Raw genomic sequence first — 27,509 nt, forward strand, 5'->3', positions numbered from 1 at the left:
GGAAGGAGCATCCATCACTCCTTACCTGGGAATCTGTGGGGATGTCCAGGAAGGGCTGGACAGATCCAATTTATTTGCATCTGTTAAATCTGAGACCCAATCTTAATGCAAGGGAGAGAGCAACAGATGGATGGATCTATATACGTCTTGTCTAAAAGATATGCAGTTTCTTTAGTTAGATGTGTTGAAGAATGTTTTTGTTTCTCCATCATAAAATGTGATGGAAATTATGCTAAAATAAATGGATATTTGTGGTGGCAACATGGCAAGATATGATAACATTCACTTTTGTTGGGACATCCAGGGCAGCGACCACGTTTGCTTTCATCATGTAATTGAGCAATTTGACATTTCCAAAATAAATTCACTTAATGGAAACGAGGTCATTTGGAAAAACTCTCTTCGTTAGGTTGAGGTGGTTTTTTGACCGCATAAAACTTTATGTTATTTTGCAAAATTGCAACAGAAGCATTTATTTCACATCACGAGTCACATGATCAACAACCGTGTGGGCTTCTTCATGGCACAAACCCAAGAAGAAGACAACAGGAAGTAGTTGGAGGATGATGGCGTGTCATGTTTTTTAATGACTTATCACTTTAACAAACTTTTCACCTGTGATTTTTTTATTGCGCCTCCAATTTTATGGAAACACCGCACTTGAGAAATTGTGCTTTTTTTTACATTAGGTCAATATTAACAAAGTTTTATGCACATTTGTAATGGAAACCCAGCTGATGATGGCCGAGTCCGAAGGTAAGACACACTGGAAAATGGCAGTGTGGTATTGAATCCAGGTCTTCGTCATTTTACCTTGAGCTCTTTCTCCTCTGTTTGTGAAATCTCATTTCTACTGTAACTGACTTTGTAATTTCAGTGCATGACAATCCAATTCCTGAAAATGATGCGGGGCCTGCGCCCATCTCACCCACTCGCATAAATGTCTGACAGAAGACGCTGCTCTTCCTTTGTTTGGTGGAACGTCTCTCACAATATGGTCTTTGTGCTCTGTTGCACACTAACACTCAGCCGGAGGGAAACACTCAAATGCATTGTTCACAGCCTGACACACTCAAACACACACTATTCCAGCCTGCAGATGAATTCAGAGTACATCTGTAGGGTTCAGCCTGTGTGTGTGAGCTGGTGTTATTAATGCTGCAGGGACAGAGATCTACGATGAGTCAGATGGAGACTCTCCTAGCTGAGCAGTACGCAGCATCACAAAGCACCATTTGCCCCTCACAGATTTTACTTTACTATTCTGCCTAAATGCCCCAGGAGATAAAAACTCATTTTAATATGAGATGACCTGAGGGAATACATCTAATAATCTAATAACTAGTTTTGCTCCCTTTGGCAACAAGTGTTCACACAACCGGTCAACGAGTCTTTTACATCAACGTGGAGCAATTTTGGACTTCTCTCCTTTCTGGAATTGTTTTAATCCCACTTCATGGTTGAGTTTTTAAACAAAAATGATTTTTTTTTTTTCCAATGAAGTTGAAGTTTGAACCTTAACTAGGCCATTTCGGTTTAAATTGACCATATGTTCTGAGCCAGTCTCCTGCTGCATAATCTACCTGATCCATGAAACCGATCAGATTAATCAGACGCGAAGCAGCCTGAGGGATGATTAATATGTTTGTTTGCTTGGTTTCCCTGTCAGACAGGAGACATGTTGTGTTCTTTGACTAACTGAAACATTTAAACATGACAAACTTAGTAAAAACAGAGTGTAAATGTTGTCTGGTTGAAGGTTGATGCAGGAAAATGGAAGCTGATGTGATTTTTGTCCCTTGATAATGAGAAGGGACTGTGTGTGGACTGTGTGGACTGTGTGTGGACTGTGTGTGAGCTGCATGGAGCGCTAAAAGACGACAGTCTAAACAGCTGATTGCGATCACAGGAAAGTGATACAGAAAACTCAAACAGAAACTTCCTGTGCATGTCTCACTCTGGCCGGAATATGAACTGATTCATGATTCCATAAAGGTTTTCTCTACAGCTGTTAAGAACCAGAACAACAATTATTTTCACATTTTACAGTCTGAAGAGGGAATTCCACTTTCCCTCGTCACTTAAACAACCTGCATCATCAGATTAGCAAATCACACACACAAGTTCATTTTTGTTAATATGTCAGTCAAGTTATCACAGGCTTCATATTAATGCTAAAAGCTGCAGCTCTTCAATGTGAACAGCATAGTGCAAACCGCACACGGTGTGTTATAAATGAGTCAGGCACGTCTGAAATCCACAGATCACATGCTGGGGTTATTCATTAAGCGGCTCCGCAGTGCAGATCATCTCAGGATTCCTCTGCCGATCTTCACTTTTAGGCCGAGTTCACACAAAGATTTATGGGAAGACTCTGCTTAAAGTGTCACTGATATGATAAACCTATATCATATAAATAAAATCGTATCGTTCATAGCTCATTTAAAAATATGAGCTACTGTGTTTTCGTCTGTGTAGTAATAAATGTTTCTCACAGATTGCTATAAGTTCCATGGCATTGCAGAGTGTAGCTGTTTTCGTCGTTAGTGACTCGGTCAAACGCCGGCGCCATCTTGTGACACAATGAGGGTCAGTCAAGCTGCAAACAACTAATGCTGGATTTGAGCAATTTATCTGCAGTTTTTGAGGAATAGTCAATATGGAGTGATGATAAAGATGGAGCTAGTTCTACTGCAGCCATATTTGTTTGAGCCATGTACATCAGGAAGCAACTATGAAGTTTCTAGGGAGGACAAGTCTGACACCAAGGAACCTGAAAATCATTAATTACAACAACAGAAAATGTCCTAGAAACTTCTAAGAAAAGGAGAAATGTAAAAAATAAAAAATAAAAAAATAAATAAAAAAATAAAAAATTAGTTACATTCATGTTAAAATAATTGTGCCAGCTGGGTTTTGATAAAAAAAAGGGGAGAACTTCTTCTGTTTGCTGATTGGCTCAGTAGAAATTCCACTGAAGAAATCCAAGTGAATGGGAGAAAGCCCAGATTGAGCTGGAAGTAAGATCTGAATCGAGTGGAAGAGCGTCTGAATGCAACAGTCAGGCTGTGGCCAGGCCTGATGAAGCTGGAACTGAAGATGTCCCAACTACTCTTAAATCAGTTGTTTGTGTTTTGGGGTTTCCAGTGGGAATGATAAATGGCAACAGAGTGGCAAAAAATGTTATTCAAAAACTTAGTGGAGCTGCATCACAATCAGAGCACATGCTAGTAATAGTAACTGGGAAATGGAAATGTTCTGTAGTAGAAGCACTGTCCTTAAGTTTGAAAAGGAATTTTGCTTCAGTTTTGATAGCAAATATATCAAGATGTACTGTAGAGGTCATTTTGCAGGATAAGTTTGATCTTTGAAGTCTTCTTTAAATGATCAAATTAATATTAAAATCTCATCCTGTCACACTCTTGTGAGCTCAATATCAAGTCTCGTCTGGTTTTGTGAGTTTTATGTATCATTACGCCCCAAACTCAGAAGAAAACACATGAGTCGATCTGCCTGGAATCCCTTAGATCCACACAGTGTTAATCACAGGAGGCATCTGGATTCAGGGCTGCTGTCCAAGGCAAGTTTAGGCATAGTCAGGAATTAGCCTGTGAACACAGTCACGCATGTGATGAGCTGAATGTTGTGCTCTGGATTTGGTGAAGGCGAAATTCTTTTTGCAACCCGAAATGATTGCAGTGAAAACTGACTTCATGAAATGATCCAGTACGCTCTGGAAACGTTCTTAGATCATCGTGCTCAGAAAAAACACAGCAGGAATCTAAAGAGGAGGAAATCCTTTCCCTCCCTGCTGCTTTCAAGAATAAGAGGTGTGGCAGTCTCTCTTAACTAAACCAAAGCACACACACACACGCAGACACAAGTGTTTGTTCTGTGATTCTGAGGGAGCTAGTACTCAGCGCTACAGAGCAAACACTTTTTTATTAAATCCAATTTCTCAATGAAACTGATGGCAACACCTTTCAGGCACAAAAGATGATTTTTACCCGTCTGCAAAATAGTTCAAAAGTCGAACAAAGAGGAATTGATTTTTGGCACGTGAGTAAATTTTACTCACTTCTTCAACACTTTACCAAGTAGCCTGTCAGAAAGGCTGGGGTAGTGTTGGACAAAAGATATCTTCTTTCTTTTATTTAACATTTTGTAGATAACATTGCGGCTTGTGTTGCCATGGACACCGGCTCCACATGGAATTGATTGGGAGCTGCCTGAGAAAAATGTTTTTATGTAATATGTTCTGATATAAGTGAGAGATCAGAAATCGTATGTTGATGATAACCTGGTTTAGCTCTGCATCTTCAGATTCCAGAAGAAACTGATTCTGTTGAAGCCAAACAGCATTTAAAACGTCCAACAGAGGTCATGTGATCAGAGCCTGTGTAAAGAGATTTAACTTGGCTCCATGTTCGATCGGGATGTGTTATGTTGGATGTGTGTTTGGAAGCACCTAATGCTGCGGAAGCTTGAATTATTTTCTTCTATTCCCATTCTGCAATTGAAATGCACCACTGGTGACCCACAGCATCATGCATCCTCCACCAGGCTTGACCTGCTCTCTGGGTAAAGACCTTGTCTCCTCCAAACACCAGCATCATTATACATTTTGACTTTTTGTTTCAACTTTGAGCAAATGAGAAGAATAAATAACTCTTTTCCTTTTTTTTTTTTACCAATCCAAAACAATTTATGCAAATACAAACAAATAACTATTTATGCAATTTTCTCACATAAAAGCTGAAACCTAGTTCATTTAAATTTATATATAAGAAAGTTGGATTTTTTTTTTCATTTAAGTTGTTTGTTGATTTATTTTGAAAAGAAAAAAAGGTTTAAATAAATCCTTAAGAGCACAACTTTAATATTAGAAATGTAAATGGAGCTGTTCCAGTCCAGTCAAAGCATGTGAAACTACATCCATATTCAGCCGTTCATGGACACATCGATACACAGATCCGCAGATCCATCATGACCTTGGGTTTGCTCAAGGGCACGTTGACATCTGACAGGAGGAATCTGGAATCGATTGCAAGACAACACGACCATCAGAAAGTTAGTTCTTAGTTAAACTAAAACTTTGTTGACACATTTGACTCGATTTCATCTTTAAATCGTCTTTGCCACCTGCTCATTTCAGCACTGCAGCACAATGTCTTGCTCACTCTGCCTTGCAAAGAAAAAGAAATCTCCAGATCTGAAAATGTGAGGATCTGGTGCACAGTTCTCTTCAGGTGACCCTGTAGATTTAGCTCTGCTTTCGTAGTAAAAAGTCTTTTTTTTTAAATCACATAAAGTCACTACTGATTTGTTTTACAAATAATCAAATTCAATGTAAGCCATGGCAGATGTAATAATAATAATAATAATAATAATAATAATAATAATAATAATAATAATAATAATAGAAATTTAATGAAATGTTGCTTTAAATTCTTCATTTGTGCAACTAGGTTATTATTTCAGGGGTTTTTTCTTTTTGTTCTTCAACAAGTCATTGAAATTGGAACAAATGTTGAAATAATTTAGTAATTTAGTTTCGGTTCTGTAACTGAGTATTTTGTGTGTGTGTGTGCGGGTGGATGTGTGCGTGGGCGTGTGTGTGTGTGTGCGTGTGTGTGAGTGTGTGTGTGTGCGTGTGTGTGCGTGTGTGTGTGCGTGCGTGCGTGGGCGTGTGTGTGTGTGTGTGTGATTGGTGAAATGGGGGTCGCTGTCCTCACATGTCGCTAAATCTTATGAAGTCGCTGAAGAAACACAGAGTGTGTGTCCCCACAACAGCAGGAAACCCGGAGCGAGGGGCTCCTGGGAGGGGGGCCCCGGTAGAAATAATGGAGATGTGTGCGTGTGTTGGGGGGCGTGGGTGGAGGGGCGCTGACCAGAGGAAACTCCCACTGTGGGCGTTTCTTCTGGGTTCCATTATTTATTGAGACAACTCTGTCTACCAGTGGCGCCTTTCCCACGTTTTTCTCCAGAGGAAGAAAAGCCGCTGGCTCGGACTCACCCCGCCGGGATTTACCGCCAGCTGGAGGTCATAAAGCCCGTCCGGACCGCCGCAGGACTTTCGCAGTAGTTCTGGAAAGTTCATACTTCATGGTTGTACGGGCGGACGAACTCGGTGTTGGGCTCCGGATCCTGCCAACCGGACCGTCTCGTACAGGTAGGTCTGTCTCGGCGGACCGGATCGCTTCCTCTGTCAGTCCGGAGATCTTTGGACCTCAGTGGGTTCTGACTGCCAGCTGCAGGCGGGCAGGAGGGCCGTGGTGGAGCGGATGGATCTGAGCCACTGGAGCAGAAAAGAGTCCAAATGTTCAGGGAATGACTTTATCAGCTCAAAGCCGACAGATTGGTTTCAGTAAACGTCCCGCAGTATAAATGGAAGAGGCGGTAATGAAGCTACCTGCTGTATTACATATGAAGTAATCATAACCAGAAACCTTTGTGTGCTTTCTTGGATTTTATCTGACAGACCAACAAAGTATGGCAGAATACTGAAGTGGAAAGTGTGCATGCTTTACTTTTCCATGTATGTAAATATATTTTTTATAAATCAGGATCATAACAATAAAAACCAGCTCCACTGCAGATCAAGCCACTCCTCAAATGACTCCATCAGCTTCACACATCCAACTGACAGTGGTCCTCTTTTCAGAGCAGCTCAATCAGATTGGATGGAGAGCTGTTTTGTCATAGACTCAGTTGGGTTTAGGTCTGGACTTTGATTATGCCATTTTCGCAGTTGTTTATGCTTTGATCTGAACTCTCCCACTGCAGCTCTGGCTCTGTGCTTGTGTTGTCCTGCTGGAAGAGATCTGCCCCAGTCTCTCTTCTTTGACTTCCTCCAGCAGGTGTTTTTCTTTTTTTTTTCTGGTATCATCCGTTTTTATCACCTCCAATCAGAAAATCCTCCATTATATTTCTTCTACGTTTCCTTAGGTTCAGAACTTCTTGCTTGTTTTTTCAACCATATCTTCCTTGTTGCCCTTATTTTGTGCGGCTCCTGAATTACTTAAATTTATCCCAGCAGTGCAGGCGTTTGATGCACATGGAAACCTTTTTTTTCTAATTAGAACAAAACAATGACCCAAAAATTAAAATCTTCTTACAAAAATATCATCTGCAATACAAAATATTTGTCTTTTAAAGCAGCAGTATTATGTATCTCGCAGGCATCTTGTGCATTTTTATAGCACAAGACCTTCAGTTGCTGCTGAAGGTAAGATGTTTTTTTAATTTTTTTTAATCAAATATTACTTTAAAAAATGGACTTCATGATTTAATGTTTTGAAATTGGGCCTCTGTCTCTTTAAAATCTCCTGCTCTTTCTGAAACTCCACCTTCAGGAAGTCATCAAAACATGGCTCCTCTATTAACCCTTTAACATAATTTTTATCAGCGTTGCTCTGAGAAGTATCTCCTATAATGAGCTCAGCAGATGCTCAGTTCCACCAGGTGTTTGCTAATTGCTGCTGGCTAGTCTGAAGGAGCTGAGTGGAGGAGTCACTGGTTGCTCTGTGAGGCAGAAGCTCAGGTAACCCCAGATGTTTTGCACAGCTGAATGGTTGCCATGGAGATTAAGGGATTTCTTAAATATGCATGAAAGTATCAAGGCAACTCTCCAGGTCAATCTTTGATTAGGGAATAACATTATAATATTGTGTAAAGCTCAAAAAAGCAGAATTCACATAATACTTCCCCTTTAACAGCCAAACTTTCTGCTTTCCCTTTAATTTCTTGGTATATTGGATCACATCTATTCATTGATTTCTACACTGAAGCAGACTTTAGAGCTCCAAAATCTGCTTTTAATTACGTTATCAAGACTTTCTAAATAAAGCTGACCTAAATCTTGTTTTTGTTGCTGAGTGGACTAAATCCTAAAATAAATGACTAAAGGTTTTGCCTTTTCTTCTTTAAGGAAAACATGTGAAAACCTTTTGAATTTTGGATCTACAATGATTTACAAAATCCTACAAAAAGAAATCTACTTTCTATGTGTAATCAAAATATTTCATGCTTTGCTTATTGTTGAGCAGGAAAAAAAAAATCTCAAAACTTTGTGTAAATTTTTGTTTTAAAAAATGTTTTTGTTATTTTATTTTAGTCCATGTTTCCAACATGCTTGAACAGCCCTGCTTTACTGCTGCAGAACTGCAGCTGATTGTTAACACTGGCTTTGTTCCAAAACATGGATAAATATAACCATATTTCAGGATGTTAAATCATCATTTTTCATGCTGACCTGTAATATGTAGAGTTTGCATGATACAGGTGAGTCACTTTTCCTCTAAAACCCTCAAGAATTTTGGGTCTGAAACAAAACAAACCTGGACCATTTCCCCCTTTAAACTTGACTTGCTCTCTTCTCTGTGATGGTTTAAACAAAGTCTGTGGAAGGTTTACAGCCTCCTGCCTCACTTCCTGTTTGGCACTTGTGTGTATATTTTCCAGCCTGGATGGATGAGAGCCACGAGCAGCTGGTATGTTAGTATGAGAGCTATGTGGAGCTGCCAGCCGGCTGCAGAATTTGGTGTATAGGTGAGGGCTCCAGCTCAGACTGAGTTACACCAGGATGGAGACTTTTAGGACCCAGATGAGAAAACACAAGGACCTACAGGCATCGACTGGGTCAGGCTTCTGTTCACCTCCGTCAGATTTTTAGTCCTGTGTAATTCTCCTGAATCCTCAGAAGGTTTTCCATGCAGGTTTTTTTTTTTTTTTTTTTTTCTTTTCAGTCCAATTGCTTCGTTCCGCTCCGACTCTTTTCATGCGCTTGTCTGGAGAAATGGATCAGGTCCACCAGAAAGGCCTCGGCCCGGCCCACATTTCAATCCAGGACCTCCTGGCTCCGAGGCAGCAGCTCTGACAGCTGTGTCACTGTGCTTGGTCTGACGCGCAGGAAACCGACACCTTTATACTGTGCAAAATTATTAATTCTCCTGGAGATTTGCAGTCCTGTGTAATACAAACACAACGCAATATGTTATTGTGAAGTAAAAGGATTGTCATACATGTTTATCAAACTTTCCAGCTTTTCCGAACTGGGAAATATGAACTTTTTACAGTGATTTAAAAGTATATTATGATTATCTGTAGTTTGCTTTTCAGTTATTCATACACTCAAAGATCACATCCATTGTAATGAGTTTCTTTTTACTCACAAATCTATAATTTGTTTTAGATTTTAACAATTGGCCCAAAGGTTCATGAACTGGATTTGATTTAGATTACAAAAAAGCATTGAAATTTCAATTTTCAGTGGTTTGAAAATAACATTAAAAATCACTCTGTTTCAGTTGATGATTTAGAAACAACAATAAACCCGAAGAAGGCAAATGTTATGTACTTGAATGTCAATAAAACCAGCAGAAAATCCCATTAGAGACTTTATAGATATAGAAGTATGAACTGGAAAGCATGTAGAAACCATAAACAGAACCCAACTCCAGTCTTCAGAATATTTCAGCTCCTAACACGATATTGTCATGCATACAACATCAATATAATGTGGGAACTACTTCCCTTTTTTCTTCAAAATAACTGTATGTCAGGCTTAATGGGGTTTGGATGTTTTCATCCTGGGGAAACACCTCCATCTTGCCAACCCACTCCACCTCCCAGACATGATGTGGGGTAGGGTGTGTGTGTGAGTGTGTGTGTTACACACTTCCTGTACTTTTTTGTCAGTTTGGGAGTGACATCCAGTTCTTGGTAATATGCGTGTTGCTTTAAATTTAAATCCCTCCGATGCTGTAGAAAGCGGAGGACCGTGGATTTTTGGTCAAAGGTGGAGCTTGGAAAATATCCATTAGATCTGCTGGCTTTTATTTGGACTGGGTTTTTTAAATGTTTCTATAAAACACTGAAGCTTGTTTTAAGCTGGGATGTTCAGGTTATTGGTGATGTAAGCTTACAAAAAATTTCAAAATAAAAGCCTGAGTATTCCTCTCATGCCTAGTCCTTTTTTTCTCTCAGGTTAGTGCAGAGAGAGCTATAGATATGAATCCCGGTATTATCGGAGAGGAGAAACAGCCCTCTTATATGCTTCAAATGCTTTTTGGATCGGCCTTACGGTTCTTGAACGGGAAGGAGTTGTTCGGCCTGCTTTGTTCAGAAAAACTAACTACTTCACACTATTAGAATTCTGTCTCTCTCTGTGTGTTTCACTCGCATGACAGTTGAGCTGCTCTTTAGAACTACAAAGACTGATGGTTAGAACTACAACATGGCGGAATCCTCAGCTCCTACAGAAGAGGTCTGAGCTGAATGTCAGAACTACAACATGGTGGAACTGTCAGTTACTACAGAGGAGGACTGAACTGGCCTTTAGAACTACTTGTGTTTTGAGCATTATAAAAATGATTTAACCCAATCACTGTAACACATGGGATTAGTTTGGCCCTTTGAAATTAAGCTTACTGAAAATTTCAAAATAAAAGCCTTGACAATTTTTATATCATACAATTGCTCTTCTTGGCTTTATGTGACTGGTTTATCCAAAGCACCGTTACACATTGGATTAGTGTGGCCATTTAATATGAAGCTTACTGAAATTTTCAAAATAAAAGCCTCAAGATCTCCCCCCCCATATTAGCCTGCATTATCTTTTTCTCTCAGGTTAGAAAAAGATAACCTGAGAGAATCATTAATCATTAGCCTTTTAGCTTAAATAAGCTACTAGCTATTTTTCTTACTTATTAGCCATGTTTAGTGTACTGAATGAAGTACGTAAAGTACAGACAACGTGCTAGTGATAGCATTCATGTTAACATTAGGATTTTGGCTAATTTCAGCTGATACACTTACTTTAACATACCCATGTCCATGTTTTTTAGCATCAGAACGCTGGGTCCAAACCAACCGGCACACTTTGGCAGGCCCCGGTTAAATTTCTTCAGGTATTTTCTGGTATTTCAAAATATTATACTCAGAAACAAATTTTCAGTTTATTTTATATTACCAAAAATGTGCCAAAAAGGTTAATCCAACTCTTAAATCTAGCTCCAAATGGTCGATGCTCCTGGTTTTGGTTAGCGAGAGCTGCTAATGTTGTCTAAAGGTTCTTGTTCCCAGGATGCAAAGTGTAAAAGACAAATTACAGAAAAAAAAACTGTAAAAACTCATAAAATTCATTTGCATTTCTACAGTACGTTTACCAGTTTTCTAATAGTCTGGTTGTATAATGTCTTTTAAGATTTCTTTTCAGCATGTGGAAAGCAACAGTGAACACAAGTTCTGTACAGAAGTGAAAAAATGATCGGATTTATTCCTGGCATTTACTAACTAACAAGGGATGTAAAACAGGCAACAACTACAGTAGCGTTCTAGTTACCATGGAGTTTGATCCAAACAGCTCTGGCTTACAGTTGGTGGCAGCAAGTTGCATTTACTGAATATGTGAATGAAGGCGTCTGCTGTGGTGCCTGATCACTTGTGAATCTTCTGTGTGACACAACAAAGACTCAACAGTAATTAAACAGGCGTCTGTCTGTGTGTATGTGTGTGTTGAGCATATTAATTATGTCTGCATGAAGCTGGCACCCTCCGCTGCTCATCACACTCCACCCTCAACCACATGCATGTGCTCTGCATGCACGCAGCAGCGCGCCGGGCGCAGACTCTGTAATGAGACGCTCGAGCGAGGGCGGCCAAACAGTCCTCATTTTGTTTATGAGCCTCATAAGTTGATGAATGTCATTTACTGTCCCCCTCCTGCAGCCTCTACCAGCTCTGTTCATGGGGTAAACAGAGCTTCCTTCACTCTCCGTCTGTTTCCTGCTGGGATTTCTTCAGTTCTGAACAAAATCTGTGTGAACGGCTGGGATTTGTTTCATGACGCTGAGAGGACATCTGTCAAAATAATCAAATAAAACACACATCTGTTTGGATGTTTTTTTTAAGAATTTTTCACCATTTATTTTGAAAGCTTTAATGCTGGAATGACATCCTGAGGAAAAGCGATTCCTCAAAAAACATCGTGTAGAGCCTAGCAACATGACATCTTGTCTCACTAATCCTGTAAGACGCTTCACTTGCCAGCCAGAAAAGATACACCAGGGTCTCATAATCTTTCAAACTATGAGGGTCATCTGAAGAGGTGGCCCAGACAGAGATTCCTGTTAGATTTAGTTCTGGACTCTGAATGTCCCAAAATGCATTTTCCTTCTCATCCAGTCATTCTGCGGTTGGTTCAGATGTAAGCTGAGGCCTCAGGTTGACCTGGACTTTTCATTGTCTGTCATTTTGACTGACAGAGCCCCAAAAAATTCAGTAATAATCTAATTCTACCTGTCAAAATGTTCCAAGTATTCAACTGCATTTAATTTTCATTCAGTTTAATTAATTATTAAAACATGTACAGGTTTTTGTGCTCATGTGAATGACTTCAGAACAGGCTGGTTCACATAATGTCCTGTCTCCTGCTCTTTGCATTATAAATGATCTGGTAACAGTAAAGAGGTGGATGTGCGAGTGATAGTACATCTCACTAAATATGACAAAATACAGTAAAATATGGATGGTAAAATTCTGGCAACCACGGCTTCTGGCATTTCACCATAAATTAGAGATGTATTTTTTACAGTTTAAGTGATATGAAGGTCTGTAAGTGACTGCATGCAGATGGCATTGTGCTTAGTGCTGAGAATGAACTTATTGCTAAATAAAATATCAATATCTGGGATTTATTGTGGATGAGCATATTAAATTTGAAGAATGAGTAAAGGTCCAGTTAGATTCAGTGGGTGGAGAATTAGGTTATAAACAGTGTAAAATTCTGTTATGACCTGGGTTATAAACCTGGACACATCCTGTCTGTCCAGTTCTAGAGTCTGGGGTTATTGTCAACAACTTTACAGTGAGAAAGTCCAGTAGAGAGTGCTGAGCTATTTCTAAAGGAAGACCAGAAACATTCCTAAACCGGCCTTATGTGGAGATGTGGATGGGAACCGTGTGAGGTGGTGAGATTATATGGTGAGATTATGGAACAGGTTTATTAAAATGTCGGATCACAGATTCACAAAACACATTTTCTGTTGGAACTTCTATGACGGGTATATTTTGTTAAATAATTGCTTGGTAAAGTTCTTGATGTTTATTCAGATTTCTTTTATTTTGGTGATGAAGAGAAACTAAGGTTTGTGTGTTTCAGTTAGCTCAGCATGTTTTAGAAGTTCTAACAGAGAGGAAACTTTATGTGTGAAGGATGTTATTGATGTGTTTGTGTCCTGTTAGCCTAATGGGACCTGGCTGCGTTTATGGTGAATGACACCAAACAAATAAACTTTAACTGACTAAATTATGACTAACCTTTTCTCCATAGTGACAAAAACCACTGACTGTGGTCACAGTTACTCCACATAATTAATGGCATTAAACATTTGCACTTAAATTCTAAATGAATAGCTGATGCACTATTAGTTTATACTTGACCAGCACCAGCTGAGCTACAGGATGCAGACCTTCTGGTTTTAATGGTTTTACCGGGAATTGACTCAGAGACATCTGAGCATCTGAGCGTTTCTTGAAAGAGTCAGAAGAGGTCTGTGTTTTGCTCAACCTAAATGGGATTTTCATTGTTCCATAAAACGAAGGGAGTTTCTAAAGTTTAGGGTTAGCGGTAAACTAAACAATGTGCCTCAAGACTGGAAAAATCTGCAGAAGGTGAGAACATTTAATCTCATTGTGGTCTAAATTTATCATCTCTTTCCTCTCTCTGCAGCGCAGAAGTCCCAGTAAGTTGATGCAGTCGAACGTGATGGGTTCCCAGCGCTGCCTCCTGCTTCCGTGCGTCCTGGTGCTGCTGCTGGTTCAGGTCCAGTCCAGACCAGCCACAGAAGACACGGACACAGGTCAGAGCCTTTTTGTGTTTTATTGCACAAAAAGCTGATAAAGTACCTCAGCTGTGATCGAGTTTAGTTAAAGACTGAGGGTAAAACTCATGGAAAAGCAAATTTGGCCATAAAGACCACAGTTCTATCTGGTTCTTAGTTCCAGGCTCGTGGTTTTCGGTTTTGTTCTGCTCTGTTAACAACAGTAACTGGGAGGTCCTGCTTATTTTTCTAGCAGGCTGTTGAACACTTTTGCAGGGATGTTTTGATAGATGAGACAACATGCTGGATGAATTGCTGCTAGCATAAACCACATGTGTACCACATGTGTTTGCACATGTTCACAGTCTCATTCAGCTCTTTCTTACTATTGTTACAGCTGCAGTAGGTCACTTTTACAGAAATACATATATATTTATTTTACATATTTGATCCAACTGTCACTATGCTGTGGCCTTGTGATTGTCTGTGGTTGTTTCTGAGCCGGGGGACCACAGGGAGGAGGCACAGGAGCTCAATTCTTTTCACATATTATCTGTCTCATACCATACTGTCAGGACACACAGGGACAGTTTGAACAAATATGTAAAAAAATAAATAAATACTTTTAGAAATGTTACCTATTGCAGCTTTCCCAAAATAGATTTCTTCTATTTCACAGAGAAAAGTTAGTTTTGTAGTCTTCAACATTTATGTCAGATAAAAAGATGAAGATAACCATGGCAACAAACAAAAGCTGTTTTCAAATGATGACCACATTTATTAAAGAAACAAAGCTACCCAACTAGAACCTCTGTGGAAAAAAACAAAAAAAACAAAACAAAACATAAAGAAAACACACTCCCTCTGTGTGACAGTTTGTGGCAGAAATGCACCCAAACACAGACAGGAGTCTCATATTGAAGGTATGATTCTACACAAACAAACCTAGAATATATAAAGCTCTGCAGGCGTCACTGCGTCTGCTAAGGATCATGTTTATGAGTCATGGAAGGGTTCCAAAGCTGAAGATTTCTGCAGAACTAAAGGAACAAAAACGCTTATTTCATTTTCTCCAAAAAAACGATATTTTATAAAAATATTCTGTTGAGTGGCGAGACAAAAGAGGAACTCTTTTTAGGTGTGCATCCTCTTATGTGCATAGATGGTGTGACACCAACACGGCTTTTCAGAAAAAGGACATCAGCAGCTAAGCAAGCTGATACTATAACAATCATCGGAAGCCCAAATCAGCCAGTGAATGGCTCGAAAACTAAAATGGAGATTATGGACCGGCCTAGTCAAAGTCTGGAAGTAAATCTGATATAGATGCCGTGTTCATGGCCTCAGACATGCTGTTCTGCACAGTGTGACTGAATTAAAACCGTTCCACTAGACGCACAGGGCTAACCTGGCTGGAACAGCTTCAGTCCTTTATTAAATATTTCACCATTTTTAAACCACATTTTGCCTTCACTCTGGTTATGTTTGATTTAACACGTGTTTAATCTCTGAGACATTTCAGCGCAATGTAAAAAGCAACAGGAGAGGAAATCTGTTTGAAGGCACACATTGGTACTAGAGCATCTGAAACGCTGGCAGACAGCAGGCTGCTGCTGAGGCCACTTTGTGTTTACTGCTTAGCATTCCCATGACCGGCCCGCCTGCTGCTCTGCTCTCACTATGGAACTGGTGCAGAAATGAATCACACTACTGAGCTCACTGTGTCCCAAACCTTGACCAGTTGAGGGCTGTTTTTTTCTTTTTTTTCTTTCCTTTCCAACCATTCAGTCCCAATTGACTCGTTCTGCATGGCTTCGCTGTTCTCCATAAAGGCTCTGAGCTGAGCAACAGTTAGGCTCACTCAGTCCCTCCAGGATGTCGGGATGGTTTTTTTTGTGATCGTTGTTGCCTAAAACTACTGATTTGTCAAAGTTGTGAATTCTTTAAAGTCTTATTTTCGAAAAGTTGAAATCGCTGCACATGACCTTCCCAAAAAAGACACAGGATCTTAACATGGTTCGTGATGAAAGTGAACATTTTCTTGATATAGCAGCTTTATACAAATCAGATCCTGTCCTGAGGAGAGGTCAAAGTGCAAAAGAATAGTTCCATATTGTCTCATCCAGGTTAACATGAACTGAAGACGCAGTAGAAGCAAATCCTTCAGAACATCTCCGATTAATGTTATAAAGATTAATGTTGCTCTTTAGCGTCACTCAGGCTTTCATCTCACAGGTTTTCAAGAGATGTTGTGAAACAGGAAGTTAAATCAGAAGGCGGCAAAGGGGATTGGTCAAAATTCTGCTGAGTTTCAGTGATTGGTCAGCAAATAAGGAAATACTGAAAACATTAAGGTGATTGGTCAGATTTACGGAAAAGTTGTCATGACTGATGAAAATCACAAGTTTGCGCAAAATTTGCGAATGATGAGTGAATTTGTAACAATAGCTGACATCAGAACCTCACAGCTGCCTGAAGGGACTGAGTGGTGTCACAACATAAATGATTTTCATAACTTACCAATATATGTATAATCACTTCAGGGACCACCTAGTCTGCTACTTTACTGAACCTCTTTGACCGTTCAACCTGTATGTAGGAAGAGACGGACAATTAAACTAATCTGAGACAAAAACTGAATCGGCTTTCTGCTGTCTGACAAAATAAAATTCAAACTGAATGTAATCATCTCCTAATGTTCTGGATTCAAACCACTGAAACTGATTTCCCATGCTCCTCTGCTCACTGAAGTCCTGAAGTCAGCTCTTATTGAAAGTGGTCTTGGCTTCCTTATGAACTGGTTGGCTCTTGTTCGGAGGTCCCTCCTGCTCTCTTTTGCTTTCCTGTCTGATCTCAGCTGTGGTTGTATGTATTTCAGTTTGTGCTCTTATGAAGAGGGCTAAAAAACCTTCCAAAAGAGTGAATTTGTTAATAGGATGGTGACTTTTTCTAGGTTTGGCTAATTTTGGCCCAGAGGCATATGTCTTCTCTTTTTTTTATGGCGTAACCATGGTTTGGCTCTGTGGGTGCTGGTTATGGTCTGTAGATTCCATCCAGACACAGGAACCCAGGAACACATACACCCTGTCGCTCTCTGTTATGGGCTCACTGTCCCAACCGGCTGGGCATAAAGCTGCACTTTCAGGCAGCGTTAATGCTCCTTCCTCTCTCTTTGTTTGTGAATATGCATGTATACATCTAGCGTGCCTGTGTGTATTTGGTTGTGTTTCACCAACCATCTGGGCTCCAGCTGACTGTCTGTAGCACCATTGTAAACTCTTGTTTTCATCTCAGTCAAGAATCCATCAGATCTCGTCTCTCTGCTCCAGCCCCCTTTTATAAACAAGGCCTGCTTTCAATTTCCCAGCTCCCTCTGCTCTGCTGCGTGCTTTCTGAAATCACACCACTTTTCTGAATTCAGAGGGAAACAGAAGTTCTGGCCATGCCTAGAAAGTGGTCAGTGTTTGAACCTCAGCAGCATATTTGTAACTATGGTCAGTGTTGGTGACCATCTGGGCTCCAGCTCCAGCTGAGACCAATGTGCGGTTGACCACATTGGTCTCAGAAAGAGAGTTTCTATTATAAGGGCAGTATTATGGAAGATCTACTTTTTGGAGCTTTACCTCATGCTATAATGTTATCCCTTCATCAAAAACATACCTGAACTATTGCTTTGATTCTTTCAAGCATTTTTGTGAAATCCCTGAATCTCCCATGGCAACCATTCAGCTGTCCAAATGTCTGTGCAGATTTAGCCCCACCTTCAAAGACAAAGCTCCTCCTCAGGGGCTGCAGCTTCCAAGCTTCTGCCTCTCAGAGCTCCTTCAGACTAGCCAGCAGCAATTATCAAACACATGGTGGAACTAAGCATTTGCTGAGCTCATTATAGGAGATACTTCTCAGAGCAACGCTGGTAAAAACGTTAAAGGGTTAATACAGGAGCCATGTTTCTGTAGGTGGAGTTTCAGAAAGAGAAGAAGTTTTAAAATAGAGACACAATTTCAAAGTGTTAAATTGCAAAGTCAATTTTCTTTTAAGTCATATTTGATATAAATAAGATTTTTATAACTGAAGGAAACAAAGTTACTTGATTGTGCAATAAAATGGCACTATGTGTCTGGAAAATACATAAAACTCCCCCCTTTGAAGACAATAAAGGGCAAAGCCTCCTAAAGTCAGAATTCAATTGAAAAAGTCTGTTTCTACTCAGACCAGTATGACTGCAGACAATACATTACAATTTTACTACTGTTACAATTATCTATCAGAAGTTATTCAGAAATGTCCTAAGGAAGGAACAACCAGCTGCAGGATGGGAGCCGAGGTGTCTTGAGGAAAATGGGGCATTGAGCCCAACATAACTGCAACCCAAATGTCTGAAAAGGTGTCAGGATACAGCGTCTGTTGTGTAAGAGACTCCATGCACATCATATTATGCTTAATTTGTATTAAAAATGTACAATGAAATTCAGTGCAGCAATGTCCACATGATGAAGACATCGCTGTAATGAATAAAAACACAACACTGCAAGGATGTTCTCCAGTCTGCATTCTTTCTGTTTGCCATCCAATCTGCTTGTTAACCAATCAACTTGCACACTTCTTCCATCTTCAGTTTTTGCCTTTTCTTCTGACATGCAACGTCATCAAGGTGATTTAAAGGAGTACTGACACCATCTTAAACATAAAACATGGCCCCTCTCCCCCGGCTGAAAGGATGTGTGTGTTTTAAGCTTGTTGGTTATGGTCCAGATTAATGGGGAGGATCTCTGTGAAGTGGTTGGGGTGTAACTGTGCTTGGCGATAGCGCCTGTATGTCTGCTGCAGCAGCCTGAGCAGAAGCACTGACAGTTTCTTTGCACTAAGGTCAGAGGTGGATCCTCAAACAGTTTTTATTTCTCTTAAAACACCTTCATGGATGTTTCTCCCACTTTTGCATTAACAAAATCTATTGTAAATCTCTTTTAAAACAGATGCAGCAAAGTCTTCTGAAGACGAAGAAGATGACGAGTCATCCTCAGAGGAAAATAAACTGTCCAACGAAATGTCAACAAGCAACGAAAAGCTCCAACGTAATTCCCTCAATGGTGTTAGGACTCCCAAACTTTTACCTGAAAGCAGTTGAGCTGTGAATGGCTGATCTTATCGTGTTTATGTTGTGGTGTCTACTTGTTAGCGCTGGCACCGCAGTGGGTGATGCCAGAGAAGATGGAAAAGCAGCTCCATGCTGTGCCTGCCAGCAGGACTGTCAAGTTCCGCTGTCTAGCAACCGGGAACCCGCTACCCAGCCTGCGCTGGTACAAGAACGGGAAGGAGTTCAGGAAAGACCAGCGAATTGGAGGGTTCAAGGTCTGTCTGACACCAGCAGCTGCGTTTCCATTGCAAATATGCGCAAAACTTTGTCAATAAAAGTCTATTTACGTGGTAAGTCATTAAAAAACATGCCGCGCCATCTTCCTACCGACTACTTCCTGTCTTCTTCTTCTTTGTGTTTTGAATCAGTACTGACATCCGGTTGTTGGTCATGTGACTTGTGTGATGTGAAAAAAGTACTTCCACAAAGCGAAGAAAGCAAATTTTGATAATGGCAAAAAAACAAATTCATCCTACACTAAAACTTATCTTTTTCTTTTTTTAAATTGGCATGTTTAAAAAAAAAACAATGCAAACTTATTAGCAAAATTGTCAAATTGAGCAATTATACAGTCAATGGAAACGCAGCTAGAGTAGGAACAGTATGTCTGGTTTTAAAGAAATATATTAAATCTTATGCTCCTTAACAGTTCAGAGAACACATGGGGACGCTCATAATGGAGTCCGTGGTTCCTTCTGATAGAGGGAACTACACCTGTGTGGTGGAGAATGTACATGGCAGCCTGAAACACACCTTCCTTCTGGACGTAATCGGTGAGATATGTTGATGTTCTGGGCATCAGAATGACCCTTCTGTACCGAGTTCCCTCCTGTGTCACACCAATTTTCTGCATATCCTCCTGTCCTTCATCCATCCTTTCCAAAAATTTGAGCAAATACAACACAGGACATTCCTGATCCTAGCATATTTACTTTTATAGAGTTTTTATGCTTTAGTGTACTGGACGTTTTGAAGTGCAGCTTTTGACCTTTTGTCCAAACGTCTCTGCTGCAGAGCGTTCTCCTCACAGACCCATACTGCAGGCGGGCCTGCCGGCCAATCAGACAGCTGTTGTTGGAACCGATGTGGAGTTTGTGTGCAAAGTGTTCAGTGACCCGCAGCCTCACATCCAGTGGTTCAAACACATAACCGTCAACGGCAGCAAACAGGGAGCAGACGGACACCCATTCGTCATGGTTCTCAAGGTACGCAAAGCACACAGGGGGTGTTTTTTGTAAATTTAGTTTCAATGAATTGAAAGTAAGCAAATTTCAGTTTGAGCTTTATCTGTAGCTTAGCAAAGACATTGATACCCTAGGTGTATCGATGAAAGTGTTTGGTGGATTTGGTGAAGCTGTATTGGTCTCTTGAGGTGAAGAGAGAACTGAGCCATTACATGGAGCTTCAGTTTTCCACTGAGTCTACACCGAGTGACTTGGGCAACTGTCCAGGGTGGCATCTTGGGAGGGGTCATCATGACACCCCCATCCCCACCCAGCTTACTCAAGGGACTGCAACATTCCAGTCCTCAAAAAATAAAAAAAAACCCAGCAACCTCATTAAATTTGCAAATGACTTCAGGAAAAAAAAAAAGCCCATGGTCGCTGATGATAAGAAGACTTGGCAGCACTGGCTAAAGGTCTGTAAGATAATTGTATGGTTATGATGGAGCCACGGATGTCACACAACAAATTCTATTGACTGGGGGATGGAAAAAAGTTCCTGCTTTCGACAGACATGAGGAATACAAATGCATCACGTTTGTTGTTGCATTAGATGCCAAGTTAAAGGGTTTTGGTTTGACCACGCCTGTCCAGTGAGAGTCCAACTGCTGCTGGAGCCGCTCTCCTGAATACTGCGGACCATAAAATAGAGCACCGAACTGCACCGGCCCCTGACGTACCGCTCTGTGGAAGCTGAGCATAACACTGTTGTTACTGTCAGTATGCAGAAGAGGATTTGTAGGCCATGTGGCCGATGCATGCCAGTGTGCTGCAATGATTTACTGTTGTGGTGGCTGAGCTGGTTTCTGCTGCATGGCACTGGTCTCATTTTTCTTTCTCTGGTCAGCAGACAGTCAGATTGGGTTCGTGGGAAGTGGCGGGACAATGAGGAGAAACACTTCAGCCTCTTGTTCAATTACAGAAGATTTATTTACAGTCAAGTTGAAGATTGAGATTTGTACTATTCTTTTAGCAGAGTAGAGTTAATCATACCAACTCTGAGAGATGTTTCTGTGTTCCTGAGTAATCTGTAGGTTTTAATTTAAGGAGTTAACATCCACCTGTGTACCCTGTAAATGCTGTTGCTTGTATCTCTGTTTCAGGTTCCAGCTGTGAACATTTTCTATTTGTTTCTGATCTGGAGTTAATATTTATGTTGCCGTCAGGCTGCAGGTTTGAACACCACAGAAAAAGACATGGAGGTTTTGTCTCTGAAGAATGTCTCCCTGGATGATGCTGGAGAGTACACCTGCCTGGCGGAGAACTCCATCGGAGTGTCTTACCACTCGGCGTGGCTCACTGTGGTCGATGGTATGTTTACATGGAAGCCATGCACACCATAATTCAGACTCTCTCCTCTCCGGTCACCATGACGTCCCTCTCCTCAGAGTTATTGCCCTCACCGGTGCCCTCGCAGACATACTTGGAGATTTTCATCTACTGCCTGGGGTTTTTCGTCATCATCATTCTGACGGTCTCCGCAGTCATGTGTAGGCTCTGCTGCGCCCAGAAGAAAAGGGACTTTAACAGCCAGCTGGCAGTGCAGAAGTTAGCCAAGAGCATTCCTCTGAGGAGACAGGTGAGCTTCCAGATCACCTCTTCATTGTCTTCCTGATCTGATACGAAGAATCTCACATGACCCATCTGTCTTTGCAGGTTTCAGTTGAATCCTCGACCTCCCAGCAGTCAGGGATGTGTTTGATGCATCAGTCGCGTCTCTCCAGTGCTGCCACCACCATCCTGGCTGGAGTGTCGGAGTACGAACTTCCATACGATCCTGGATGGGAGCTGCCACGTGAACGGTATGTCTTTACCCAATGTCTCCAAAAGCAGTCAAATCCCACAAAAGTTTCATTTTACAAAAAGCACCAGCAGTTTACCATGTCACATGTATGGGACTAAACAAAAAGGTGGAAGGAGTTGATCTGCTGATGATCTTCAGGTTTAGGCCTGGTTCAGACCTAAATCTATTTCAGGATCTTTGGCAAGACCTTCTGCTAAGCTATTGGCAACTCTGCATTTATTCCAGGCTTACCCTGGGGAAGCCTTTGGGAGAGGGCTGCTTTGGTCAGGTGGTGCTGGCTGAGGCTATCGGGGTCGACAAGAACAAACCCACACGTCTAACCAAAGTGGCTGTAAAGATGCTCAAAGGTGAGAGATGACAGAAGCTATTCTTTTTTATATTTTTTGTTCATTAAAGCTCCAATAATACTTTTACAAAAGTATGTTGGTTTTTTTACAGTTCTTAAAATTGCCACAGTGTTGTGACAGTGTAATACGAGACAGGTAATCTGTGAAAAGATCGATCCCCTCTACCTTCTCCCTGAGCTACTATTGCCATCTCAAGAAATACACCGCTCCCGACCAAAAACAACCAATCAGAGCTCACTGTTAAAGGAAAACAGTCTGTCTTCCTTCATCGTTGGCCACGCTAACTAATCTTAGCGTTTATGACGGAGTGAGTTGTGGTGAAGCAGCTGTGGCCTATCAGAGAGCAAAGTGGCTGGGGGTGAGCATGAGAGTGATTGACAGCGGTAAAACCCTCCTCCTGGCACTACAATGAGTGGTGCAGTCAGTACTGGGAAAAGGCAGAAGAGCTCGATTTTTTTTTTTTTCTCCACAGATTGTCTGTTTTATATTATAGTGTTAAAACATATTTATAATTTTAACAAATATGTAAAAAAAAGAAAAAAAACATTTTTTAATAAAAGTCACATCCTGCAGCTGATCTGAGATGTTCTAATCATTGACACCTTGTTGTGTTCAGCGGATGCCACAGAGAAGGACTTGTCTGACCTGATCTCTGAAATGGAGATGATGAAGATGATAGGGAAACACAAAAACATCATTAACCTCCTGGGCGCCTGCACTCAGGGCGGTGAGTGTGGAAGCTTTTAAACGGCTGGGTTGCGTGGGGAGAGTTCTGCTCATTAACCAGTGTGTTCTCCCCCGGATGTGTCACCGTGCCCTGGATCAGGCCCTCTGTATGTGGTGGTGGAGTACGCGTCTCAGGGGAATCTGAGGGAGTATCTGCGCGCTCGTCGGCCTGCCGGGCTGGAGTACTGGAGCGGCCTGCGGCAGGCTAGTCTGGGCAGTCTGGAGATCAGGGAGCTGGTGTCTGCTGCTTACCAAGTGGCTCGAGGAATGTCTTACCTTGCTTCAAAAAAGGTTAGAAAAAAAAGAACAGTGTCAGATATTGTACACTAAAAAGCTCTACTGGAAAATCACACAAGGGCTGCACAGTGGAGCAGTTGGTAGAGCTGTTGCCTTGCAGCAAGAAGGTCCTGGGTTCGATTCCCGGCCCGGGGTCTTTCTGCATGGAGTTTGCATGTTCTCCCTGTGCTTGGTGGGTTCTGTTTGGAGGAATTGATAGAGTCCTACAAGTTTTCACAATTGCATTACATAAAACATCCAACCTGGTCAGACAAAGTAAAGGATAAAATGCAGCAGACAGACAGAACCGACTTCCTGTCGGTTCTGTCTGGTTTTTGTGCCTCTGTTAGCTTTGTTGGCTAATAAACCTGTGAGCTTAGCCTATAAAGCCGCGTTCTGAAGGATCACACTTTCTCTTTCCCTCCAGTCATATTCTGGAATGATTTTTTTAAATAAAAAAGTTAAACTTGTGATTTCAGGATTCATTCCCTGGTTCTGTTTTGTTTCAGTGTATTCACAGAGACTTAGCCGCCAGGAATGTGCTGGTCACTGAGGACAATGTGATGAAGATTGCCGACTTCGGCCTGGCTCGAGACATCCATCACATTGACTACTACAAGAAGACCACTAATGTAAGCCTGACTGTTTTAAGGAAGCTTGTTGTAGATTTATTGACAGTATGACCGGACGCTAATGAGCTAATGTCCCTGCAGGGCCGGTTACCCGTGAAGTGGATGGCTCCTGAAGCGTTGTTCGATCGGATATACACACACCAAAGTGATGTGTGAGTTCTCTACTACGTACAGTTTATTTATTTATTTATTTATTTAAATTTTTTGTTTTATACCATCTTTGAAGTGGTTACTGCTTGGACTTCTAAAGTTACAGTTGTGTGAAAGTTGGGGTTAGAACTTGAGTTAATTCATTACTTGGATAGGAACCCATTAAAAATTTAACACAAATAACAGTTTTTTTTTAAAGGTACCTACAAAAATCCAGTGTTTCTGGTACGACATGATTCTGCTGCACAAGCGACATCCGCAAACAGCAGTGATGGACAAGCACAGCCACTACTCTTGGGCCACTAGGGGTTAATATTTGCTTTGAAGAACGGTCTGGTTGGAAGCTGGAAAAGCCTGTTGTTGTGTTCAAGTTTTGCTAAAAAAAAAAAAAAAAGCTAGCTTATCAGCAAAACTATTCGAGCCTAAAACAGCTTCTCAATGCTAAACGTGTAGCAGCTAACACTAATGTCAGCGTCCACAGTCCGCTTTTCTAGAGAAGCTCCATGAATGATCAGAACTTCCTGAAACACTAGAAAACTGAATGAATGACAACACTAAATATCCTTGTTGTTGAGCTCATATGTTCATTCAATAATTTAGCACCAGAAAGGGTTTTTGAATTTAAAATTTTGCTTATTTTATCAATTTCAAAAATAAATCAACTCCCACCACTGGTTAAACTACAAGAGGAGCAGATAAAAACCATCACCACTACGTTCAGATTCTCTCGTTGAGTCGATGAAGAACAGGAGTGAAAGGACTGAAATGGTCCATAGTCTGTTTCACGCTAAACACGTCCTGCAAAACATAATGTGGTAAGAAAATCTGTCCACAGTAACTACTTAAAAGACAGTAAGATAAATTCCTAAAATTGCTTTCAGTCATTATGTAATTTTATTCTATGTTTGCCCAGCATTATTTTTCCATCAAGTTGTTTCTCTGCAGGGTTGCACCTTTCTAAACCTGGACTTCAGTTTGCAGTTCAGTCTCCACATTCCCCACATTGATCCTATGTGCTGCTGCTGCAGGTGGTCCTTTGGCGTCCTGCTGTGGGAGATTTTTACCCTGGGAGGCTCGCCTTACCCCGGCGTCCCCGTGGAGGAGCTCTTTAAGCTGCTGAAGGAGGGACACCGCATGGAAAAACCCTCCGCATGCACTCAGGAGCTGTGAGTGCATACACACATTGACTTTCCTCCTCTTTAACTCCATCTGCAGATGTCCTAAAACAGCAGTCTTTATGATTTTTTTATGTTTCAGGTATCTGATGATGAGGGAATGCTGGCATGCTGTTCCAGCACGAAGGCCAACCTTCCAGCAGCTTGTAGAAGACTTGGATCGAACGCTTTCCAACATGGCCAACCAGGTAACAAACGTACAACTTTGGAGGAATTGTTGTTTACATTCAGCTGCAGTCGGATTTATCTGAATGACTCTTTTCCAGGATGGGGATGATGACACAGCATTTAGTTTCAATGATTTCTAAATGTAAAACTTGGGTGTAAATTTTTCTTTATTGAATCCACACTCAGTCAGAATTACATATGCAGCCTCAAATAGAACGTAAATTCACCTAAATAGTTTTAAGACGTGCACTAAAGGTTTTAGAGAATATTTGAACCTGATAAGGGAAAAGAACTTTTAACTTTGTGGTTGATAATCATGATTGGAAGCGACTGGTCGTTTCTCTTTGCAAACACAACAGGAACTGTTTGATATCAGTCACCAGGTCGACAAATGGCCCCAAAGATAGGAATGTTCTAATAACTTGTCAAAGATCAAAGAGCTGTAGATGTATTTTTAGAATTAGAAAAGTTAACAAAATAAAAAATAACATTTTAAAACCATTTTCAATAAGTAAAATAAATAAAAATAGTAATTAATGGGGAAAAACTATAAATAACTGGAACTATATTGTGCATTTATAAAACTAACTAAAACATACTGAAATTCTATTTGTAATGTCCTGTGTTTTTGTGTTTATGAATCTATTTATTAGCTTTTTGAACTGATGGATTTTTTCCCCACACAAGCAGTTTACATCAGCTGTCGATAAATTACAGTTCTCCAAGTGTTTTTCTGTAGGTATTACTGTACAAAGTGGTGACAATAACTTAAAATGTTTACCTTAAGTTTCTTCATCTTTACTTCATCCATTTCAACGCAGCCTGTTCTGATTGGTCAGTTTATCTGACAGTCAAGGCAGAATGTAATGCAGCTCATTTTCCGTTTTTGAAACCAGCCACTTGCATGATGCTAATTTGTTTTAATGTGTCACCTTATTAAAGTTGACGGCCAGCTCTAACTCTTTCTCCGTAACCTTGCAGGAGTACCTGGACCTGGCCGTCCCTCTGGTCCAGTACACGTCGGTCTGTGGCTCTGCCTAGGCTCACCGTACCTCGACGGCGTCGTCCTGGGAACGTTTGCTTCCTGTTTCCTGTGCAGCCTGGTCCAGCCTCAGATAAGGCCGCCGGGCAGAGTGACCGACGGCGCTCAGACGAACCGTTTCACTGCTGTGTGATGTAAAGACCAGCTGGACTGAACTGGACTCCCTCAGACAGGAAACGCAGCGTCTTGCTTGGACAGAAGGAGACGAACCTCAGACACTGAAGGAGGACATTTGTCCCGTGTGTCTATAATAATGTACTTTATGTGAATATTGTACACATTAGTCTGTTTCATGTTGAGTATCTGTCTGGTTGTGTTACAGTGACATGAATGGAATGGATAGAAAAGTGGACAGCAACATGTTTTTGATAAATTTGTGTAGTTATTATTCTTTATTTGTACAGTTGGATTCCTGCTCCTCAGCAGAATAACTTATCACGCATAAAATACTCTCCAAAACATACTTTTTGATATATTCTGTTTGTTTTTCTGTAAAAAACAAAACAAAAACAAAATAATACATATTGCACTTATTCTCTATGGGCTGCTACTGTTAAACAATGAGCTCTAAGTTGGATGTAAAATAACTAAAGAACAGTATTAAAAACGATATTAAAAAGATGTCAAATCAAAGTTGAAAAGCATGCCTTGTTTTCATTTTTATTCATTTTAACCTAAAGCTAATTATGAGTCATTGGAGTCATTTCCTCTCAAATACCAAAATTTATTTTTCTTTAATTTCATTTAATTCTTTTCTACTGAGCTGGTTTATGTAGACTGTGCTCAACTGGAGACTAAATGTGCAACATTCCAGCTGCTCTGGTTCTCTTTTCTGTATCCAACAAACCAAAGCCTTTGAAAACCTGTTATCCCCCTCCCAGCCTTTGGTGGCGCTCCACCAAAACCACTGAAGGAAACAACACAAAAACACTCACCCCCAGCTTCCTTTGCAAAATGTGAACAACAATGGAGTGATGTCAGATTTTAGCGGTTGTAGGATTTCTCTTTT

At 40.8% G+C, this 27,509-nt stretch overlaps 1 protein-coding gene across 2 annotated transcripts; it reads left to right on the forward strand.

Annotated features, from left to right (window-relative positions):
* Positions 1–5,952: 5,952 nt before the first annotated feature.
* Positions 5,953–27,133, forward strand: fgfr1b (fibroblast growth factor receptor 1b). 2 transcript variants are annotated; one of them, XM_044095735.1, is made up of 17 exons: positions 5,953–6,172; positions 13,733–13,862; positions 18,797–18,895; positions 19,000–19,172; positions 19,607–19,730; positions 19,972–20,162; positions 21,347–21,491; positions 21,569–21,759; positions 21,837–21,982; positions 22,210–22,331; positions 22,948–23,058; positions 23,158–23,348; positions 23,843–23,965; positions 24,047–24,117; positions 25,144–25,281; positions 25,373–25,478; positions 26,440–27,133. In XM_044095735.1, exons 2-17 carry the CDS (start codon positions 13,754–13,756, stop codon positions 26,497–26,499), a joined length of 2,100 nt encoding a protein of 699 aa, XP_043951670.1. In that variant the 5' UTR covers positions 5,953–6,172; positions 13,733–13,753; the 3' UTR covers positions 26,500–27,133. The 2 variants fall into 2 exon arrangements, with proteins under 2 accessions (XP_043951670.1, XP_043951669.1); XM_044095734.1 differs by having other exon boundaries at positions 13,738–13,862.
* Positions 27,134–27,509: the final 376 nt, after the last annotated feature.

The sequence above is a fragment of the Gambusia affinis genome, linkage group LG17 (genome assembly GCF_019740435.1).
Source record: "Gambusia affinis linkage group LG17, SWU_Gaff_1.0, whole genome shotgun sequence".
Lineage (NCBI taxonomy): Eukaryota > Metazoa > Chordata > Actinopteri > Cyprinodontiformes > Poeciliidae > Gambusia > Gambusia affinis.

Coding starts and splice junctions, on each gene's coding strand:
- fgfr1b (XM_044095735.1), top strand. CDS start 13,754: ATGCAGTCGAACGTGATGGGTTCCCAGCGCTGCCTCCTGCTTCCGTGC. Junction 20,163..21,346: donor CATTCGTCATGGTTCTCAAG/GTACGCAAAGCA, acceptor TGTTGCCGTCAG/GCTGCAGGTTTGAACACCAC. Junction 24,118..25,143: donor TACACACACCAAAGTGATGT/GTGAGTTCTCTA, acceptor CTGCTGCTGCAG/GTGGTCCTTTGGCGTCCTGC.